The following is a 24,490-nucleotide window of genomic DNA, read 5'->3' as shown; positions in this document are numbered from 1 at the left end:
AAAGCAGGAACTGCAAGGACAGAAGATGCTTGTGCTCCCACTACTGCCCTCCTCCGCTCTGCATGTTACGGGAGCAAGCTTCCCCCTTGCTTCCCCCCTCCCCAAATACTGTTGTCACTGTGATTGTGGAGTAGGGTGATATACGATTGCAGCAGCAGGGGTAGGACACCAAACACATCTGACTGCGGTGGCCTTTACCTCCTCACTCCAGCAGATAGCAAGGTAAAGGCACGCTCGCCGGTGCCCCACCTTTAGTGTCCTGTGCTGTGCTTCTCACATCTGATGCTCTGCCCGCTTCCAGCTGGAGGCTGCAGGCTGCTTGAAATGACAGCACGGGCCGCAATTGGCCTGCATTAGTGTATTAATATTTTATGTGTACTTTATGCATCCCTTGGTATATTTATTTCTGTCAGTTATTTGTAGTTTAATACCATGATTATGAAGATGCTTTATTTTATTTTATCGTTTATTAGGTCATCAAAAATAGCAAAACAACCCTGCCAGAGCTTGAACTCTTCCCACGCTATTTGCTTTTCTTGAGGCAGCAGCCAGTGACACGCCAGCAACAGTCTAACATCTGGGTGAATATGGGTATGATGAGCCTGAGAATGTTTCCTCAGCATTTACCCAGAGGTAACGTAAGAATGCAGCAAGAATGGGGTGCCATAGTGTTCATGCTAGTGTTCAGTGTGCTAGATCTGCAACCTGCATTTCCAAACGGTTGGGCTTTAGCCTAAGGTCATGCACAAGAAAACTTTAAATATTAAAAATAAAATTAAATATTACTAATAGAGTATTAGAGAACACGCTGCACAAAGTTTTAAATACTATATAGGATAGAGCTATATTTAGCTTCTCCTTCTCCTACGTGCAATTTTCCCCAAAATCACATGATTCCCTGGGTCCATGCCTTTCTACTGTATGTTTTTGAGATTTACCTGACATGGGGAAATGTTAACAGCCCTCCTTTTAAGTACTTTCTATCTGCATGCAAAAGGGAGTACATCATGATCCTGGCCCGTTTGCGGTCAGATCGACTGCATAACGACAAACAGGATTCATTGTCCCATCTGCCACTGGGCGCAAAGGGGGCGTGGCCGCGTAAACGGCCGTGGATTGTTGTTCTGAACAAGCCTGACCGCTTCTGAAGTTGGGCCCGTTCTGCCGTGATCCCGCATCAATGCTATCGTTAAAGACAGCATTGAATAGGGTGCAGCTGCTATTTCCCATGTCGGAAATAGCGGTGGCACATTGCATACCCCCCATAGCCTGAAATGAGAATTCTCGCACACAAGAATTCTCCAATCCCAATAAAAATGCATATTCATGGTACTTGCAGCAGGGGGATGCAAATGTTCTGCAATTTTTGAGGAGTGTATGAAAAAATGGCCAACATGTATAGCAGGACATCAGTAGGAAAAATAAAAATGTACGCCACCTATTTTATTCTCCCTCTATGGTGGCCTTGGACCCCCACTAGGGAGCAGTCGGGATTCCCATGTCGGAGTAATGACTGTCGGAATGACGTCCGGCACCCCAGTGAATCATGGCAAGCGCGCGGCGAATCCAAAACATGATTCGCTGCTGTGCGCTTGTCGGAGCATTGAATACCCCCCTGTGTGTCTTTTTACTGTTAAAATTGAAAAGTTTATCTTTATAGAATTACTTAACAGTACATTAGTCTTGTTTTTGGGAATGGTTAAAACAGATCTAAATTTTCTTATAGCTGTTCTCCTGGACTACTGTTATTTGTTTCAATAAATGTCATAAGAAACAACTTTGATTAGCGAAATACAAAGAGCCAGCTGTACATTTCATATTGATCAGTTCTTGTGCAGACCATAGGTTTTGCTGCTTCCGAGCTCCCCCCCCCCCCCCCCCCCCACCCCCACCCTGATATAACATATATGATTAATCTTTGGTTGTGGAGAATATTTGAGTCAAATACCTAATTCATTTGCCTAATTTTACCAAATGATTTGTGTCCAAAACAATTGGGGATTTTTTTTTTTAATAAATTGTAATTAAAGGTTGGGGGTTTTAATTTTTGCTGTGCACTAATTAATGTCAAATCAGTAATTAATCTGGTTGGGTTTTTGTTTTACAAATAAGCTTTCTTGCTGTAATCTTACAACTAATCCTCTTACCTGTAATTGCTGAAAATGAGCTTTTTTCTTTTTAAGGGATATTGTGATACAGTTTGATACAGTTAAGGTAACATTGTTGCTTTGAAATTAAAATTATTTTTTATGTAGCATTAGGAGACGTTAATGGTACTGCATGCTACCACATGATACAGAATTTTGGTGCTGGGGCAAATTATTGTTGATATACAGCACTAGTAATATATATATATGTTTACATTGTTTGGTCTTTCATTTTCCATTCTATATGCATTATAAGCCACTTACTGTTGATCAAAAATTAAATAGTGATCTGTATAATACACTATGCAGACAAAAGTGATTGGATAGTAACACCAAATAGATAAACTAGATTTTACTGACATTATAGGTCTACCACATGCAGTAATTACAGCAGACACAACTATCTTGGCAAACTGTTCACAAGCTCCAAGACAACAGGTATGTTGTGCCATTCTGTCTTAAGTACAGTGACTAAAGGTGGCACTGAAAAAAGTTGATTTGGCTTAGAAACATACCTATTGCTCCAGTTTGTCCCAGAGGTTCTCACCTCCATGCTTTACTTTATTTACTGTACACTCTACCATCAGACGTTCTCCTTACAACTTCCACACCCAGACACATCCTTACATATCTACTGTAGGATCATACCATTTTGCTTGTGTGGGGATGTCCAATAACTTGTCTGCATAGTGTAATTTATTTTTAAATTAATTGTTCAAGATAGATATGTGTTGATATATGTTTTTTTTTATATATATATATATATATATATATATATATATTGTTTATTTTGGGATGACATTTCTGTTGTGATATCAAATTTTCATTTTTTTAAAAAATTCAGGAAAACAAAATTTGATATGAATATCATGGTTATTGATTTGTAAAGGCAGTATCCATGGCAATAGTGTGTAGGTAGTAGTAAGTAATAATGATAACAATATATTATAAAATATGGAATCCACTGATTAGCTAAAGGTAAGATAAAGCATTTTTAACAACATTTCTTTTAGACCCCTTTATAACAATGTATAAAGAAGTTTTAAAAGGTGCTAAATAAAGATTAAATGCTTTCAGATTAAGGATTGTATTCAATGCTAGCCGATATTTCTAGTACTTGAAAATATCAGCCAGCACCTATTCAATTTGCTGTTGCAGATTCGGGTCTTTAAAAAGCCAAATCTGCATTTGTGGAAAAAGCTAATTTTGAAGCTAGCAGCCGTTTGTATCGAAAAAGACATGGATTCACGGATCCACGTCTTTTCCGATTTTTGTATTGTTTTCTGAAAAAATTATAAAGATAAAGGGGGAGATTCAATCGCCGTCGAGCATTTCCCGTGGGGGAGATGCTCGAAGGGCCCTATTCAATGCTGTCTTCCCCGACAGCATTGAACAGGGTTTCATGTCAGAACGAGCCCGACATCTCTAGCTGTCGGGCTCGTTCTGCCGAGAACAGCCGGGAAGTGACGAGCTGCCGGCTGCAGCTCGTCACTTCCCGGCCGCAACTCGCGGCCACGCCCCCTTTTTGCCGCTCGGCGGCCTGGACATGAATCCCGACTGCCGAGCTCCAGGCGAGCTCACCGAGAACGGGACAGGGCACGGCTGTCGCGCTAGCTTGACAGCCGTGCCCCTGACATTGAATACCCCCCCAAATATATGGAATGCAAATTCATCTATTCTGCGTGAAATTTCAGCACTCGGAAATATCGAGAAACATAGAATACCACCACCCCAAGTCAGGAGGAAGCTAATTTACCTACTTAAAGCAGAACTAATGGTTTACAATACATAATGATCTACGCTATGTATTACTATAATTGCAGTCTCTGGATTGAAACATACTGCACAATAAAAAAGTAGATTATAATAGTTACATGTCTTCTGATTGCATGTTTATGCAAAACATTTTCTTCTAGCTTAGTTATATGTTGATTAAATTCCCTTTTATTTGTCTGTATTTCACCTTTAGTTTTCTTTTCTGTGAATATGAGCAAAATATGCTTATTATACAGTACTCACTAATACAACATAAACTCATAATAGCATACTACAATAGCTCTGACTACTTGCTATAGGTTATAGCATACTGTAGCTTTGTAATTTTCACCATACTATTAAATAAGCCATATGTTGTACAATTTTTTGCAATTTTTGTTTTTCTGTATACAACTACCGTAGGGCCCCATGATGCAGCCTTAAAATATTGCCTTAACTCATAAATATACAGAAGGTCCATGAATAGCCATAGACCTATGTATTTTCTATGGATGTTGCACAGAAAAAAAAAACCTGTGCACTTGCTGCAAATTTTGTTTTGCCTGCCAGAGGCAGGCGCAATCTAATCCCTAATGCGTGCCAGCATCAAGGCTAATAGGATAGCTCCTGTCCAATCCATTAGCAGTGGTAAATTACTGCTGCAAATTGGATAGCTCCCAAAGAATTAGAGAATGGTGTCTCAGATGCATTTCTCTCCTTGCCAAAGTGGAAAGATAAGAAATTAATTTGCTATCTGGCAAAACATAAAATACATTTTCAGGCTGGGACACATCTAGTGATATGAGAATATTATCAGTAACCATGATTTTGTTTTCTTCAATGTTTAAAACCATAGGTCATCATTGGCTTTCATACATATTTATATAGATTATAAAAAATATAGAATTTTCTTTATAATGTGAATTAGTCTTTAATTTCAAGACACATTTAAATGTTTTTTTAATGGTCACATCTAACTTTAGTTACATTTAAGATCTGGTGTTTTAAAAAAAATGCAATTCAGTTGTTTTTTCTTCTTTTTTTAGTTATGTATAGTGTTATATATCATTTCATAAAATCAGAAGTTTAACATCTAAACCAGGCATGTCCAACGTTGGCCCTCCAGATGTTGTGAAACTACACATCCGGCATGCTTTGCCACAGTTTTGCTATTAGAGAATGCTAAAACTATTGCAAAGCATGCTGGGATGTGTAGTTATAAAACATCTGGAGGGCCAACATTGGACATGCCTGATCTAAACAGAAGGCCATTATGTAATGAAGTAGTTATGATGTGTTGGGTATAGCATGGGATAAAATAATAAACATATTGTGAATACCTAAATGCAGTAGGTATTTATGTGTGTATTTCTTTTGCAAAACAAAACAGGAAATGTGCCGTCCCCAAATGCTCCTCTAAAAAGAGTTTTGGCATATACCGGGTGCTTCAGCAGAATGCAGACGATAAAAGAAATCCATGAATATCTTTCACAGCGTCTGCGCATAAAAGAAGAAGATATGCGATTGTGGTTATATATTAGTGAGGTAATATATAAGGCTCATAAATGTTATTCCATTATGATTTAGGGTATTTTAAGCTCTTGTGTTATGTCTAATCAATGTATTTCGACAACCATTACAGTATTGTACCAGTGGTTCAATTATTTTCCGCTGCTCACAGTTTTGGTATTTAAAAAATAAATATAGAACTTATGCTGGGGTGCATTGAGGGTTGTCAGGTTAATAAATATGTTGCCACCTGTTGTGTAAAATATTAACGAATTACAGACCAATGTTTATTCCAATTCCAACCTGACATTCTGATGTTCTTTTATATGGTGGTGTCTAGTTTTGCTTCTTATTGCCCACATGCATTATGATTGGCAGCCACTAGAGCTAGTTTTGAATATCATTTTGGCCAGAAATGATTTTATTTAGTCCTGGACCACCAACCAGAGGCACCCCTATAACAGCATTACAGCACCCCAGGGTGCCTAAGAAACTCTGCCCTAGTCTGAATCTGTCAGGACCATGCATCGGATCAGATGTCAAACACCTGCAATTTGTTTTTCACCTGGTTTCTTGGCCCGATCCGTAGAATCAAGTAAAAACAAGCCAAATCAGATTAGTGTATTGGAGGCTTTATGCTTATTTTTTATTGCTCTATTTCCCATGTCTTTTATTAAGGTGTGTTGCATTTTGTATTACTTTTTTTGCTTTTGAATTATTTTTATTTTTAATGACCCCATAGTATTCTGTTGGCCTTTAGCCTCTTTAAATTCTTCTTAGTAAAGTTTTGTACACTAATAAGAAAAAAATCTGTCTGTGCTTCTTAATTTAAAAAGCTATGAAAACTGGGCTGAAAAGTAATACATTTTATAATCTGTGTTGCTGAGATAAATACAAATGACATTGATTTTTACATTATGCATTTGATTGATGAAAACAAATGGCTCCGGAATTGTAGATCTGCTGTTATAACTGATAGAACAAATAGCAGCTAATATGGATTGTGGGACTCTATTACTAGTTACAAACACTTGAATAGGGTAAACAGGTGCTATATAGTGGACGCCGGTACTCAAAACAATTGAATTTCACCCCTATAGAGATGAGCATTGTAAGTCTTTTATTATATAGAATATAATTCAGACTTTAGCATTAAATCTGATCATAGAAACACACCACTCCTTATTAGAAAGGCATAATCTCTAGTATGACGCCAGTTCTCTTCACTATTTCAGGGCACCATTAACAGCACACTCCAGTAGCTCCTTAATATGAATTTATATTCTCTAGTAAAACACTGGTCCTCTGTAGTACAGTTCAATACTGTAGCTGCATATGGTACACTCCGGTTGATAGAATTGTCCTGGAGTAAATGGCTGCAAGATTGATGCCTAAATTAGTAAATTTAGCAGCGTGTTTCTATGTAAGATGGTCTGTTTATTCTCCCTTGTGCTTAAATTGGTGCTTATAGCAGATATGGAGCCCGGCTGCCAGATTAAATAGCAGAGTAAGGTCATTTTTGAGCACCATTGTAATTGAGTGGCAGCAATCTTTGAACTGTGTTTCTATTCTTATACATAGTACTTAAAGTTTCATCAGTATATTTGTTATATATTTTATAGTTTTGTTTAAAATAATGCAGAACTGTAAGGATCATTCTACCCATGAACACAATGAAGAGAAATTAGAAATATATGGATATAATTTGCATAAAAATAGACCGGGAAGAGTCATAACTTTGAAATAATAGTAAAATTATTAAGAGATTATTGAGAAAAGTCGCATCCTCATCCACTGTTCCAAGCAGCAGATCTTCACAATTCACATTCTATGGAAATAATCAAAAACTTTTGCTTTTTTTTTTAATTACTATTTTTCATAAGATTGGGCTTCAGAACTTTGTGTCGGTAGGCAAAGTCTTGCCTCCATTAACCTAATTTATTTTCTCCAAACCTCTGCGCTTAATAATATTACAAGGACAGTCGGTTACTCATTCTTGGACGATATTTCCGAAATTTATCTAACCCTTGCTAGCATAATACATTCAGGATGTCAGGAGTCCACCACTGGATACTAACTACATCCTGACAGAGGATTATATGCAAGGTTGCATGCACTCAAACAACTACAATGCCAGATAAAGGTCTCCACTGTAGCTTCTGGTGACTCAAAAAAAATCGCAAGCATCTTCCACTTTATTTGTTGAAGCGCAAAGAAGTCCCAGGGGACCTCATCTTGTCTGTATGGTGGATGACAGAGCTCCTCAATGCATTCATGGGCCAGAAAATTTATCCACTTTCTACAACTTTTAGGCATGTGCATTGTAGGAGGACACTAAAAGTGCCAGTTCTTGGACAACACCTGAAAATGGCTTGCAGCAGACATTGGTTAGCATACCAAGCATCAGTAATGGTGTGCTGTTTAAATTTCCAGAGTTGGTCACAGATACAGCCACTATCTGCTTGGCCACAGTGAGCTTAAATCTGAATTTATGTGGTGTGAACCTCCAACTAAAGTCCACTGGGCATATTGCTTAGTACCTGGGGTAGAGTATTTAGATCCAGGATTCTTTGCCACTGGTGATCTCCCAGACATAGTTTGAGCAACCAATATCAAACTTGGCCACCAAGTAACCCAGGACGTCTCCTGCTCTCGAGTCAACTGATGGGACACCCAGCATGCAGAAATCTTGCCAAGCTTTTTTGGAATATCAAGCAAATGGATCCCAATGAGATGCCATCTACTTCTCTAACGGTGCCATGGTCATCCTGGGGTCCACCTTAACTATGGCCAACATGATAGCTATGTTTCTCATTGGAGACAACTGGATAGCCCCCAGGGACACAATTTAGTAATTGGATACCGGTCAAGCAGAAGTAAAGGAATATGGTATTGAAAAATCACCTGAAAGTACTCATCTGACAGAGTCCCTGGTTGGATTTTTATTAACAAACATTAAGTTAGAATAGAATGTACTGAAAATTCTTATAAATTAAGATCAGTGCAGTTGTGTTATTGGTTGATCTATATGTGTTCTAAAAGTCAAATTGAGCCTCGAAGAAATAATACTCAGTTGGTGGAGGACATTAGTAGGAACAGGAGTAGCACTAATCTAAACAACAATATTTGTTTTTAACAATTCATCATGCAATAATGTATAATCTAAAAGAGAGTATAGATTTGTTTCTGAGGATATACTTGTGTGATCTAACAAGTAAATGTTCTGTGTTTTACTAGAATTATCTCACTCTTTTGGACGATGAAGATCATAAGCTAGAATATCTCAAAATTCAAGATGAGCAGCACTTGGTAATAGAAGGTATTAGAAACATTCTGCAGTATTAATGTTCTGTAAAATTCATGAGAATTGTATGTAAAGGTTGAGTATCCCGTATCCGTATATCTGCTATCCGAATTATTCCAAAAAACGTGTGTTTTTTGGAATAGTTAGATTTTTAGACGGATTGTCGAGATTCAGCCGTGTTCGTGTCAATTCGCGGCCGTTATCGGCAGAACTGGCCCGACCGTTTTAAAAGTCAGGCCCATTCTGTCGATCTGTCTCTTCAATGCTGTCGGGCAAGACCACATTGAATAAACGTCGGCCACTATTACCTCCGTTAGAAATAGTGGCAAGTATTGGATACCCCCTTAACCTTTAATTTCTTGCCATTTTTATTTCATTTGTGTTGAGCACAGTCAATAAGATCAGCTGATTGAGATTTTGTTCACCATTACCGCTCACTCTTTGCTTTTGAACATGTTCTGGCTTCTTTAGAGAGTACATTTAATTAAAAAAAATATCTATGGCAAAGAGCACATTACACTTGGATGCTATGGCTGTCTGATTTGTGGAATACTATTAAAAACGGTGATATTGAGGGTTCTTCTCAACACTTCTCAGCAGAGCGCAACATTGCCATTAGCATAAGGATTATGGATAGCTATTCTTGTCTAAATAGAGTACAGTATATATGAAGATTTTTTTTGTGTTTTTTATTATTTATTTTTTTATCAGTAAATTTCCTACCTTTTCATAATGTTGGAATTATTTCACTAGATGCTCTTTTTTGCATTGGTTGTAAAGTTATGAATTAAAGCAGGTTTGAAGTATGGTGTTGTGGGCTTTTTCTTTTTTTTTTTTTAAGTGTTTTTTTTTTTTGTAGTTCGCAACAAAGATATGAGTTGGCCAGAAGAAATGTCATTTATTGCAAACAGCAGTAAAATAGACAGACATAAAGGTAAGTCTAATAACAACACCCAATAATTGTTGATATGTCACAGTATAAATTGCTCATTCTCTTATTAAAATATTAAATTGTTAAATAGTGTAATTATGGTGTCTTGAAACTATTTTATACTTTAGTTTTTTTTCAATGTATCATAAAATAATTACAATTCAATATGTCTTATATACAAACAATTGTCTATTGTAAATCACCTCACGTATTTTTTATTTTCTCCTCACATTAGTATTTTTTGCAGTTTAATTTTAACATTAGTATATTTTTCGGTTTCGTTTCGTTTTAAATAAAGCACTGTGTTCACTTTTGTGTTCTACAGGTTTATTATTATGGCTTTATCTATAATTTATCATATTTTATATTTCTAGTCCCCACGGAAAAGGGAGCAACAGGGCTCAGTAACTTGGGAAACACCTGCTTTATGAATTCCAGTATCCAGTGTGTCAGCAACACGCAGCCGCTAACAAAGTATTTCATCTCAGGAAGACATCTGTATGAGCTGAATAGGTAATGAAATACAATGTTTAGATTTCGTTTGTACAGCTAGTGACATTTAAATGGTTATTTTTGATGAAAATTTAAATTGTGATAACTTTGTGACCCTATGTGTTAAGAATTCCTATACTTATTTATTTTTAAATCTCTCATTTTAAGCTATTCAAAAATTACCATCTTGCTTAATCCCTCACTTCTGCTCTTGATTCTGTTGCTCCACCAACCACTATTCACCCTCGCAAACGAACACCCCAACCCTGGCACACCAAGTGCACCAGATACCTGCAAAAATACTCACGTACTGCTGAACGACATTGGAGAAAATCACGCTCCAAGGCAGACTTCCTCCATTTCAAACTTATGCTTTCATCCTACAGTTCTGCCCTTTTCCTTGCTAAACAGTCATACTTCAAGAACCTCATCACCTCCCAGTCTAAAAAACCCCGGCGCCTCTTTGTCACTGTCAACTCCCTCCTCCTCCCCCCCCCTCTTCACTCTCTGCTCTTGACTGCCACTTACTTTACATCCAAAATTTACTACATACGTCAGGACGTCACATCCAACCAGACCACCATATTCAACCTACCACTTTCTCTCCCTCACTCACTATCCCCCCCCCCCCTCCTCTTACCAACTCTGACATCCTTCTCCCATGTATCTGGTGAGGAAGTCATGGGCCTCATCCGTTCCTCTCCCCTCACCACCTCCCCATCTGATCCTATCCCCTCCCGCCTTCTCCCCTTCATCTTTCTGCCTTTTGCCATCTTGCCCACCTCTTCTTCAAGCATGCTCTTGTCTCTCCTATCCTTTAAAAAACATACCCTTGATCCTATCTACCGACCCATTTCTCTCCTCCTTGAGCGTATTGTCTACAACCGCCTTACTGCCTTTCTTTCCTCCCACTCCCTGCTTGATCCATTCCAGTCTGGCTTCCCTTCACTCCACTGAAACTGCTCTCACTAAAGTCTGCAATGATCTTCATGCTGCCAAATCTAAAGGCCACTACACTCTACTCATTCTTCTTGACCTTTCTGCTGCTTTTTGCCACTGTTGACCACCACCTCCTCCTCCAAATCCTTCACTCCCTTGATGATGGCATGCTACTGCTCTCACTTGGCTCCTTCTCTGTCTCTTGTCATGACTCCACCTCCCCTGCACTTCCACTGTTAGTAGGTGTCCCCCAAGGCTCTGTTCTTGGTCCTCTCCTTTTCTCTCTCTATACATCATCGCTAGGTGACCTCATTCGACTTCCAATATCACATTTATGCTGAGAATACTCAAATCCACCTCTCCTGACTTCTCTCCTGATCTCCTTATTTGTATTTCTAACTGTCTCTCCGATATCTTTTCTTGGATGTCCCAGTGCTTTCTTAAACTAAACATGTCTAGACTGAGCTGATCATCTTCCCACCCTCCCACATTACCTCAACCTCCACAATTTCACTTTCTATTGATGGAACATCGATCTCCTCTAGCCACCAAGTATGCTGCCTTGGCATCACTCTTGATTCCTTTCTCTCCTTTAAACCACACATTCAGCATCTCTCACAGTCCTGTCGTTTCCACCTCAAAAATATTTCCAGGATCAGACCCTATCTCACCCAGGATGCTACAAAGACCCTTATCCACTCACTAGTTATATCCAGATTATACTACTGTAACCTACTTTCTAACCTCCCTGTAAATCACCTCTCTCCACTCCAATCTATCCTCAATGCATCTCATCTTCCTCTCCAAACATACTATGTCCACCTCCCCTCTCTTACAAGCCCTGCACTGGCTCCCCTCTCCCTTCAGAATACAATTCAAGCTCCTTACACTCACTTACAAAGCCATCACCCATTCTTCTCCCACCTACATCTGACCTTGTCTCTCTTTACACTTCCACCCGCCCTCTCTGTTTTACAAATGCACGTCGCCTCTCCTGCAAACTAGTTACTTCCTCCCATTCCCGGCTCTAGGACTTTGGCCATTGCGCACCGTATCTCTGGAATTCTCTACCCCACCCTATTAGACTTGCCACCTCCCTACAAAACTTTAAACGGGAACTCAAGACCCACTTCTTCATTAAATCCAACCATCTCTCATCCTAGCCCTATGTTTATGTTAGCTTCTATCCCAGCTGTGTCACCCCAGTTTGTCTGCCCCATACATTTTAAAATGTAAGCTCTAATGAGCAGGGCCCTCTCTCCCCATATGCTTTTTTTAGAATATATCTCTGCCACGGTTATAATTGCATCAGTGGCAACTGTTTCAACTGTCTTTTTTTTTCCCATGTACTTGTACTAATTTGCATTTGTACTGTAAATCACAATCTTTCTTGTATTGTCAGGCGCTGCGGAACCCTTGTGGTGCCATAGAAATAAACAATAATAATGATTAGAATATAATTTCTTCATATTTGCTTGCATTGCAAGTATTGTCCACCGTAGAACACATGCAGCATTGTAATGTCTTGTAATGTGATGCTATAGCACAAACACAGGTGCTTAGCGTGTGGACTTACAGACTCCAGATGGTGATGGAGAGGGGAGGCGTGTTTACCAATCTCCGATGACGACTCCAGTGGCCCGGGCACGCACCTTTAATGGTGCCAGCGGCCTGGGCACGCCCCTTTGATGGCGCCGGCGACCCGGGCACGCCCCTTTGATGACGCCGGCGGCCCGGGCACGCCCCTTTGACGCCGGCGGCTCGGGACCGCCACCAGCTGTGGCCCAGTCCGCCCCCCGGCGCCCTGCCCGGTCTCCATCCTAGAGTGAACACTATTATCCTTGACGCGTTTCTCCGCTTTGCATAGGTTGCGGTTTCATCAGACCCCCTCTACGGGGGTCATGGACCCCCACAAGAAAGAATAGCCCCTGTCAGTCGGGATCCCCCCTGTCGGAGCACCGGCAGTCGGGATTCAGACGTCTGGATACTGACCATCAAGATCCCCGCAGTTGGGCAGTCACCAGGCACTCACATGATACAGTAGATGTTTTTATAAAGCTCTACGGAACATAACAAATGGCAGCATGTTACACCAGGTGTCCTGTTAATGCCTTCTACAGCTATATAGCTCATTCTGTAATGTTAATTTTGTACATGCTTCTATTATACAATTAAAACTGATCACATTTTTGAAGTGCTCATTGGACAAACATTGTCCGCTATTTGGAAACACTATGCCAATTTCCTTATTTCTCATTTTAGGATGAACCCTATAGGAATGAAAGGACATATGGCAAAATGCTATGGTGATCTGGTTCAAGAGTTGTGGAGCGGGACTCAGAAGAATGTAGCACCTCTTAAATTAAGGGTAAGGTAATGTACATGGCATTACATATGTATTGTAATTAATAATATATGAAAAAACAAGATAGCACTGGTTTTGATTCATGTTCAAGGCACTGCAATAACTACAATTTGGAAGACTCACATTTATTATTCGTAGCAGAGCATTCCTTAACTGTTTCCAACTCAAAGCTTTAAAAATGGATGCAAGTATGTGACGTGAATAGCAAGATATATATATATATATATATATATATATATATATAGGTAGAAACGAAGGATGCGGCACACCATTCACTAGAACAAGGACTAACTTTTATTGCATAGGAGCCTATGCAATAAAAGTTAGTCCTTGTTCTAGTGAATGGTGTGCCGCATCCTTCGTTTCTACCTACTTATCTCTACTTGCGGGCACCCATGCAGTAACACACCTTAGGAGGCTGTGCCGGACACCCAGGATCGCTATATATATATATATATATATATATATATATATATATATATATATCTATATCTATATCTATATATCTAGATATATATAGATATGTAGATATAGATATAGATATAGATATATATATATATATATATATATATATATATAGATATATATATATCTATATATATATATATATATATAGATATATCTATATCTATATATATATATATATATATATATATATATATATATATATATATATATATATATATATATATATATATATATATATATATATATATATATATATATATATATATATATAAAAATTTCAGGACAGCCATTTTTATATATGTGTCTGCTAAATCATTGTTGCATTCAACCCAAACAGCCCTCTTGGCATGCAAGGTCCCTTGAGACTACTAGCATTGGGCATCTTTTTATTCCTGCAACAGGCATTTTACCACTGCATGGCGTACTGAGGCTAGATGTATGAGGGCAATTGTGGGACACATCTCTGGCTGGGTAGGACAGTAAAACAAAAAGTTTTTTTTGTTTTTTTTTAACTGTGCACAGTGAAGTATGCAACTATACAAATATAACCAAAATCTTATTATTATTATTATTATTATTTTATTTATAAGGCGCCACAAGTGTTTCGCAGCACCGTACAAAGGAACAGTACAGGGAGACAAAACAGTATTACATTGAATAAATAACAAAAATAGAGTACAAATAAAGAGTGCCACAGTTCAATACACATCACAGCTTAAATATAAGTAGTGAGGACTCAATCAACATACAACTAGAGGCTTGAGGCCATTAGAAACAGACGAGCGGGGCATTCATGTCTCTCTCGTCTGTTTCTAATATTTTGGTTATATTTGTATAGTTGCACTAATTACGTGGCAGGAACTATGGGACAAATAATAAAAAAATGTTGTCCCTAAATGACTGCCCCAATTTGCCTGGTTTTCTTATATTGAAAAACATATTGAACGACTATATATTACTTACAAACTGCCACTTGTCTCTAGAAGGGTATTATGTTAACTAAGATTTTTCACAATGAAACTAGCACATCCACACATTATATTTTTTATGATGATTGTACAGGTTGAGTATCCCGTATCCGAATATGAGTTATCCGAATTATTCCGAAAACCATACATTCCAGAAAGTGAACAAAAAATATTTTTTTTTGCTAAAAACTTACTAGCCACATCTGCAACAGCACTACTGAGGGAATGATATGTAACTGCCATTATATATGTGCAAGACAATGATTGCTCGGCATTTAAATTCAGTGCCTTAGATTGTACACAAACTTTGTTTCATGTTTTGAAAACTTGTTTTATACACAAAAAAAATATATTTGTGTTTATTTCAAGTGTTTGATGTATATGTACAACATAAATGCAAGATACCTCAAGATACATCATTGAAATATTAAAATATTCCGAAATACGGAATAATCAGTTATTCAAAATTCTCCTGGTCCCAAGCATTTTGGATAATAGATACTCAACCTGTAGTATTAAATACTTACTTATAAAGGGGAGCATAAAAATGGCAGACTGCGATGGGCATCTTCAAACTCAAAAATAACATTGCCTCTTGTTGACTTGTTGTTAGCAGTGGCAAAAAAGTTTAGTACTGTAGTAATTATGTAAGAACATTGTGCTCAGGAATATGTACAGCTATAATTAAGCATACAGTAGTAAACATCTAACTAGTTTTTTGAATGTTTTTACAGTGGACAATAGCAAAGTATGCTCCTCGGTTCAATGGCTTTCAGCAGCAGGACTCCCAGGAGCTACTCGCGTTTCTACTAGATGGCCTCCATGAAGATCTCAATAGAGTCCATGACAAACCGTATGTTGAGCTCAAGGATAGTGATGGACGACCAGACTGGGAAGTTGCTGCAGAGGTAGATGTTGTTTACAAATCTTAAATACACTGTTCTATACACATAATTGTGGAAGAGAACATCGCAAAACATATGTCCTCCAATTGAAATAGATAGCAACAGTGCACACTGGGTGATATATTGGTCAATATCGCTGATTTTGGCCCTACTGAAGAATATCTTTCAGAATATTGGCCAACGTGTATGCAATGAATGATGAGCAATGATGCATGCTCTGACGAGTTGTTAAGCAGGGTTTCTTTCGTCTGTACATACACTCAATTTTTCCAATGTCACTAACAAAAAGGTGCATATTACTTGACTCTAGCTAGGTCATTTGGCATATCATTTAGTGTGCATGCAGAATATCATTTGTCAAGTACACTGGAAAGTTCAAGGTAAATTGTTCAACAATATCTTTCACTGAACACATGGTGTATTTAGTTTATTGTTTTTTTTCACCATGCTTTTCTAGAAAAATCACCTTTCCTCAAGGTTAGACAAGTGAAGTTGTAGTCAGACAAGTCACATGGGTCTTCTGGGTTTATCTGCTTTTTGTAGGGAAGGAAGGCGCTGTCAGACTCTGGGAAAAGACATGGCTAGCAGTCATAACAGGCTATGGCTGTGGTGGGAGCTTAAACTCGCAAATATATGTTTCTTATGGACAATGCATTCGATGCCAGACCAGCTGGGTGATCAGATAATCAATCTATGGTTTACAAAGAAGAAATAATTTTATTTATGTGAAACTTGCCTGCCATTTTGCGTCAGAGTAGTATTTTATGTGAAACATGTAAAGTTAAGTTTAAATGGGTGCTACATTTTTGTACAGTACGCTTACATTTTTGCGTAGTGTGTGTCTCTCCTAAATTTTCAGACTCATGGCAAGGTATAGCTTATGTTGTGAAGATGCCTCCCAAGAGTGGATAGTAGATGATGTAGGACAATGTATTTAATTTACTTCACATGTAGGCTGCAGGCTGTGTTACAGGACACTGGAAGACTGCTATATGTGAGATCTCAAATGGACAAGTGATTTTATCAGCCAATCAACCACTAAATGGGCAGTAGCTAGGATTTAGGAAAGGCAAACACACTGTGTCACTTATTAGAAACATATATCTCTTTTACTAGATAGTAATAACATCAGAAAGGAGCCACATTGTGAAAAGCTTAAGATAAGTTTGGATAATTAATTGTAGTCTAGCAAAGCATTAGATTCCAACTTCTGTTCATCTTCTATGGCCCAACAGCTGTATTGCCAGCTTCCCATATGTAATCAAATGTGTGTGAAGTAATTGGATCTGAAATATAATGAAGTTGTCTCTCTTTAAGCATTCTCATTTTGTATATGTTTGCAGATGCCACCTTTGGCTAGGGTGCTTAACCGCTACGGCATATTTGTCAGCACTACATGAACATTTTGAGTCCTGCTGAATTAATGGGAGAAGTAGTAGTTAATGACTTTCCAATTTGTGGTGCCATATGGAGTGCTGTTCTAAAGCATTCTATACAGGAGCAGGCTGCATATCCTTCTAACTAAATAAATCACACAGTAGATTATACCACATGTTACCCAACATCTTATCACGTTACCCAAACTCTTATTGCCTGAGGGCATTGAATTATTTGTTTGAGTTAAAATTGGAAATAATTCAGAATGTTACAGCTGCACTCCTTGTCTATTAATGTGGTTTGCATTTTCTTTTTTTTTTCTTTTTTTTCCCACAGGCATGGGACAATCACTTGAGAAGAAACAGGTCGATAGTCGTTGACTTGTTTCATGGACAGTTGAGATCTCAAGTGAAATGTAAAACATGTGGACATGTGAGTGTCAGATTTGATCCATTCAACTTTCTGTCCCTGCCTCTCCCTATGGACAGTTACATGCATTTGGAAATCACAGGTTAGTGGATATGCAATTTCTATTTTTAATATCCAAGGCTACTGACACTGTTACATGTAGCAGAAATGAGATGGAAAACAGATTGATGAAACTTGCAATATCTCACCATCAGATAGTGTAACACACTAATGTAGCATGCAACTGAAATGTGCACACTGGGCCTCTCCCCTACATTGTGCCGGAATGTGCAATCTCAGATCACGTCTAAATGAAATGACAATATTATACTTCTGTCTATTCCTTAAGCTTTTGTACTATACTGTAATTTTATGTCACTTCAGATTAACACATTTTATGACCGTTTTTGTACTGTATGGCTCTTAAACTCAGTCCACAGGACCCCAAACTGGTAGTGGTCTCCTCACAGAATCCTGAGTGAAATAATTAGCTCTACCTGCAGATCTTGTAAAATGTGCGAGCGAGTAATGAGTACACCTGGGCACCTACTAAGTGACCTGGGAAAAAGACGTTGGGGGTCCTGAGGAAAGAGTTTGAGGACTATTGTTATAATAACAAAGACTAATCATAAACTATAACAGTAGTTTGTATAGTTTAAGAGAGAAAATTAACATTTTGGTAACTTAATTTACATATGTTTACATTGACAATCAAACTTTTGATCATTTAAATGTTTTTGTTGTAAACTTTTTTTATTTTGCATGTAATGTTATTTTTTGGGATTTTTTTTATATATTAAATTATGTAGCGCAATGTGCACATTTTGTGACCTTTAGCAACAGTTCAGACTCTTAATTGTATAGTACAGTTTATACAATGGCCAAATGACCATAAAGGTTTTATTCATTGTATTTGTATGTATCGTTTTACTGCATATGTATGTAATTGTTATTAGCATATTCATTTCCACGTAATTTAAAAATCTTTTAAGTGATCGCTAAGAATATTTCAGCAAGAAGTGAGACTAACACTTTATAATTTGAATTTTAAGTTATCAAATTAGATGGCACCACGCCTATACGGTATGGGCTGAGACTAAACATGGATGAAAAGTACACAGGGCTGAAGAAACAGCTGAGCGAGCTTTGTGGTTTAAAGCCTGAGCAGATCCTTTTGGCAGAAGTACATGGATCCAACATTAAGGTAATTATTGTTTTATTGTGCAAGCTCTCCTAGAAACTTGAGAGTGCAGAGTCCTATAGGGTTAAATTACTATTTTTATTATAAGGCAGTTAACCAGATAAATTTGAATTGTGGGAAAAGAACTTTTTTCCCAGGGGAATACCACACAAATAAAGCTGGTAATTGACCAGCTAATGGCTAACCAATTAGCCCAGATAAGCCGGTATGTGCTATGATTTATTGCTGATTTTGTTTCACCTGCATTTGGGAATTTGGCAAAACCAAATCCTCACGTGCAGCCGCATTTTCCTGTGAAAATTAGTCTGCAACACCTGTGTGTTTTTTGGGGGGAGTAAATGTATAGTTTTTCGGGAGCTAAATCTGACAGCCTGAAAAAAAATATTGTTTAACATTGGAAAAATTAAGATAAACAATGTTTCTTTGGGGCTAATTGGATACCCTGCAGGGTAGAAATTTAACCCCCAATCCCCTAGTGTTGTGATGACGGCACTACGCTATATGGACTGTTAACCGCAAACTCAGGTTTTATATTGGGTCCCTTATTTAAAAAGCTCTGGACACCTCACCCTTTGGAACATATACAGTGACTCATTCGGCAGTTAATTGAATTTGTCTGTTACTAAAAATGAATATATTTGCAGTCATGGCAAAATTATGTTGTATCTAAAGGTTGCTAACATCAAACGTTCAGTGCAGTTCTTTTTTAGTTAGATTTTTGCTGATATAGACCTTTTTGAATTTTTTTTGTGTCTTGCAAATCATATTATTGTACAGTACTTCTACAAGCAATGTGGTCGTTATTTACCTCCTGTATCTTTTGCATAAGTGTGTAAAGGCCCATACACACTTAACGATTTTCAGCTGAAAATCTTTCAGTGTGTATGGGCCACCGACTGAAGATCAGCGATGATGCGCGCTCCCGCATCATCGCTGAGAAGATCCCACGTCGGCTGGTTTGACCAGCATGTCTAGCGATGATGGCTGGTATCTGAGCCATCATCGCTTTGTGTGTACGCTCACCTCTGCCTCCGGGCTGAAAGATGATAGACTTTCAGCCCGGCTTTTGTCCTCTCCCCGCCCCCGGATCTAGCCGCAGCAGCAGAAGCAGAGGTCTCCGTGCAGCAGCAGAGACAGTCTGTGTGCTTCCTCCCCGCTCCCTCCCCCTGGTTGTTTTTTTACTACACGGAGCAGGGAGGAGGAAAAGTTCTGCAGCACAGCAGTGAGTACCACTGCCACCAATGTTTATATATACTTTAGATGCCCACTGCCACCAATGTGTGTGTATATATATATATATATATATATATATATACAGTATATGCCACTGCCATCAATGTTTATGTGCAGTATATATCCACTGCCACCAATGTTTATATATACATTTAGATGCCCACTGCCACCAATGTGTTTAAATATACAGTATATGCCCACTGCCACCAATTCTTATATATGTGAATTATATGCCAACTGTCACCAATGTTTACTTATAAAAACATTGGTGGCAGTGGGCATATACTGTACATATATACAGTATATGCCACTGCCACCAATGCTTATATATGTGCAGTACAGTATATGCCCATGCCCACTGCCACCAATGCATATATTTTTATATGCATACTGCCACCAATTTATTTATTTAAATGGCGATTATATATACTGCTGGCAACACTGTTATCGCTGACACTGTCCAAAAATGTTTATTAACCCCTTGAGTGGTAGGTTTTGATGGGGCAGGACAAACCTGTCAGGGCAGGTTTGTCCTGCCCCAGCAAAACCCACCACAGTTGGAAGCCCCCGTCCCTCACCTCTGCTCCGGCGCTTCCCTGCCGCCACTGTCCCCGCTGCCTTAGCCGCCGGCCTGTCACATTCAGCAGTGACGTCGGTGGCAGGCTGGGGGATGTTCGCCGCGGCTCGGGAGGACTCGGGTTTCTGAGCACTCCCGAGTCCCCCCGAACATCCCCGAGCCTGCCGCCGACGTCACTGCTACTAAAAGTATGGCGGCAGGCGGCTGGGGGAGTGGGGTTAGAAGAGCTCCGGCGTGCGACCGCCGGAGCACAGGTGATGGGAGGGTTGGGGGAATAAGCGGGGGGGGGGGGCTCTAGAGGTGCTGCGCCAGTGGTGTACACCTGGACACCACTGGGGTGCACCTATTTCATATTTGTGGTGAGCCCTGATAAATTTCCGGGCATACCATTCAAGGGGTTAATATTGGCAGCCTGCGCCAGCAATATACTGTAGATATATAATAGACATTTAAATAAATACATTGGTGGTCAGTGAGTATTTAAATAAATATACATTGCTGGCAGTGGGTATATAAATGTATAAACATTGGTGGGCAGTGGTGGCGGTAATGTATACATTGCTAGCATGCGCCAGCAACATATATGTTACCGCCAACACTGCCCACCAATGTTTATTGGCCCATTGCCCACATTGGTGGCAATGGGCATATCAATATATAAACATTGGTGGCAGTGGGTATATAAATATATAAACATTGGTGGGCAGTGGTGGCGGTAATGTATACTTTGCTAGCCTGCGCCAGCATATTGCATGTATAGTTATAAGGTTATAACAATTAAATATGGACAGCATTAATTAACTGAATAAAAGGTCCCCTGCTCCCATGCTTAGAATCTAAACCCCACCCATTATGTAAATAGCCTTTTATATGAAAGATTTTCAGCAAAGTCTTTTGCTTCCTGAAAATCTCTTGCTCTTTGGGGAAAATAGTTCAGTGTGTACGAACTACTTTGGGGAAAGATATATCTATCAAAGATTTTGGCAAAGTCTTTTGAAATGAAAATCTTCAAGTGTGTATGGGCCTTAATAACTATTTGTAAGAAGCTACATCTATCAGTGATATTGAACAGTTTTTTTGGTACTTATGTATTATCTGGGCTCCCATGTTAAATGCACTCCATTTTTTCATACCCCTACTATCCAACTACGCATGGAGTTGATTTTATATAGTGTGGCGAGCGCAGCGAGCCACCGTGCCCGAAGCGTGGCGAGCGGATGTGGTCTCATAAGAAAAACGGGAGCCCAGATATTACATAAGTACCGTTTTTTTTTTAACAAAATGGCTTTTCGGCATGTTTAATTCCAAAATGTATAGGGTCTATGCTTTTTAATAGCAAAGTACAGGGTGATTTACTATTAAAAGCATTGCCATTTTAAAGCTTTTAAGTCTGTTCTATCCTGTATTAATCTTTGAGCAAAATAAAATTGTCTGGTTTAAAATATCCCTGTTATTTACAGAACTTTCCCCAAGATAACGAGAAAGTCCGGCTGTCCGGGAGTGGCTTTCTCTGTGCTTTTGAAATTCCAATTCCTGGATCTCCTACATCAGCCACAAGCCCCACTCAACCAGGTGAGAATTTGTCAGTGGGTACGCATATCATTAGTTGGTCTTCCTGTTTGATATACCTCCCTGTTTTTATTGGGTTATTTTATTTGTAATTCTTTTTTATTTCAATTTTTAAAAACATCAATACATACAATAGGAATGCACTTTCCCTTGTTAACATCTTAGACAAGACAAACAAACCAAGACTTACAATTCTCGACAGTCAAGTTTACTTAATACCATCATCGATAAATATAATACAGAAGAGGGAAAAAAAGAAAAAAAAACAAAAAGTCAGGAATAAGACAAGAATCATTGATGTTCCGGTATATCTGGACTTCTCTCTAGATTTCTATTAGTATCCATCTGTATTCACTACCGATAATTATGCTGTTACTTGAAAATTCTCCCACTCCCTCCATAGTTTACATATCTTGGAATTTCCAGGACTATTCAGCGTTTCCATCTTGAAATTAAACTTTATTTTATTTATTACCATCTGGATGGAGGCTTTTCTTGTTTCCATAACTGAGCTATAGCTGTTAAAGTAGCACTAATGATTTGATTAATGAGATACTTCTTTGCTTTATCAAAACTAGAAACCCCAATATGTAAGAGAACCATTGGAGCAGTTAAATGCAATCTCATTCCCATAAGTTCAGATAAAAAGTTTTCCATATCTCTCCAAAATCCTTCTGATTTCCTACAGACCAAAAAATATGTATGATATCTCCGCTTTCGATAGAGCATCTCCAGCATATATCTGTTTGCTCTATAAACATTTTATGTATCTTGACTGGTGTTTAATATGCATGGTAAGTACCTTTCTTTATGAATGGATGTTTTAGACATTCGGAGCACCATTCCAAATAATTGATCCCACTGTTTTACCTCAAGGGAAAGATTTAACTTCTGTTCCCACCTAATTTGCCAACTAGTTTTCACTACCTCTTTTCCTTGTATTAGGATCTTATACCAAAAGGAAATTCCCGCTCTCTTACGTACTATATAGATATTTGGGTCACCATCTCATTTGATAGTAACTCCATCTCTCTAGACTGAAAGATGTTAGATTGCAACCAATGTCAAATTTTTCTTTAAATTGTGTAAAGGACATTAGTTGTTTATTGTAAAACAAATCAGATACTGTATTAATTCCTTTATTTTTCCAGGCGTTTAAATTTAGGTTAGGTATAGCTTTAGCCATGGAGTCAATGGGGAGATGCCCAATCGGAACTCCCACCTTACCAATTTGGCCCAAGAATTTATACCATGCTTTTAGCACCACCTCCACTGATCTTAATAGCGATTTTCATCGCCCCAAGAACATAGAGGGAAGCCAGATTAAGTCCTTCAGAGGGATGTTTCCTATATCACAATATTGCGTTTTTTTCTACCTCCATTACTTCATTTATACATCCACTCCAATTACTTATTTGATCCAACAAACCTGCTAATTGATAATTTTCTAAACTAGGGAAAGCAAAGCCCCCTCTATTTTTAGGGAGAGTTAGATACTTTTTTGCAATTCTGGGTTTTTTATTATCCCATATAAATTTATTGAATAGCGAGTTAAATCTATAGAGACAGTACTTGGGAAGCCATCTTGGGATTGCTCTGCAAAAATACAGAATTTTAGGCAGTAAAAACATTTTAACTACTTCTATCCTGCCTAACAAAGATCCTCATCCATTAATTTATCTTTTGATTTATATGATGTAGTAAAGGGCCGTAGTTACAATCTATTGAGTTCTTATCATTTGCAACTAGTTGAATCCTCAGGTACTTAAGAGATCCAGCTTTCAAGTTAAATTTAAACTCTGCCTTCAGTGCCATCAGCTCAAAATTATTAACATTTATTGTTAATGCCTCCGTTTTGCTTCTAATTAACTTATAATAATAATAACTTTTGAGAATTTATCCAAGATTTTTAATACCTCTACCACTGAGTCTTTTGGGTCTGTTAAGAATAGGACGTCATCAGCATATAACAGGATTGGTACTTGTTTCCTAGCACGGCCACAATCGCGGGCATCGTGTACCTTTTAAGTTAAGGTACACGATGCCCGCAATGGACCCGATTTCCTTTGAAATCAGGTCCATTTTGCCGGCAAAGGGAAAATCGCGGGCATCGCGTCGGTCGCGACCATTAACATTGGCCCTGACGCGATGCCCGCGATTTTGCCATAGGCTTCAATGTTAAAATATTTTTTAACATTGAAATCGGGAGCATCGCGTCAGTCTTGTGCCATTATAATGGCACAATATGGGATGGACTTGATTAAGTCCATCTCACATAGTAAAAAATGTGAAATGGGCCAATATGACCCATTTCACATTATATATGTCCCCGTCGTCACCCC

At 38.5% G+C, this 24,490-nt stretch overlaps 1 protein-coding gene across 2 annotated transcripts in view; it reads left to right on the top strand.

Annotated features, from left to right (window-relative positions):
* The window catches only part of USP32 (ubiquitin specific peptidase 32), a 182,695-nt gene that overhangs the window by 122,297 nt on the left and 35,908 nt on the right, over nt 1-24,490 (top strand). Inside the window, exons 16-25 of one of the 2 annotated variants that reach the window (XM_083173737.1) lie at nt 474-591; nt 5,293-5,447; nt 8,649-8,730; nt 9,575-9,649; nt 10,021-10,159; nt 13,340-13,445; nt 15,613-15,786; nt 17,497-17,671; nt 18,621-18,772; nt 22,040-22,151. In XM_083173737.1, the coding sequence (XP_083029863.1) occupies nt 474-591; nt 5,293-5,447; nt 8,649-8,730; nt 9,575-9,649; nt 10,021-10,159; nt 13,340-13,445; nt 15,613-15,786; nt 17,497-17,671; nt 18,621-18,772; nt 22,040-22,151 (1,288 nt within the window). Of the gene's footprint in view, nt 1-473; nt 634-5,292; nt 5,448-8,648; nt 8,731-9,574; nt 9,650-10,020; nt 10,160-13,339; nt 13,446-15,612; nt 15,787-17,496; nt 17,672-18,620; nt 18,773-22,039; nt 22,152-24,490 lie in introns of both variants that reach the window. The other variant, XM_083173736.1, reaches the window with a different exon arrangement.

Source organism: Crinia signifera, chromosome 2 (assembly GCF_055691185.1).
Source record: "Crinia signifera chromosome 2, ASM5569118v1, whole genome shotgun sequence".
Lineage (NCBI taxonomy): Eukaryota > Metazoa > Chordata > Amphibia > Anura > Myobatrachidae > Crinia > Crinia signifera.
This window is presented reverse-complemented; position numbering and strand designations above follow the sequence as displayed.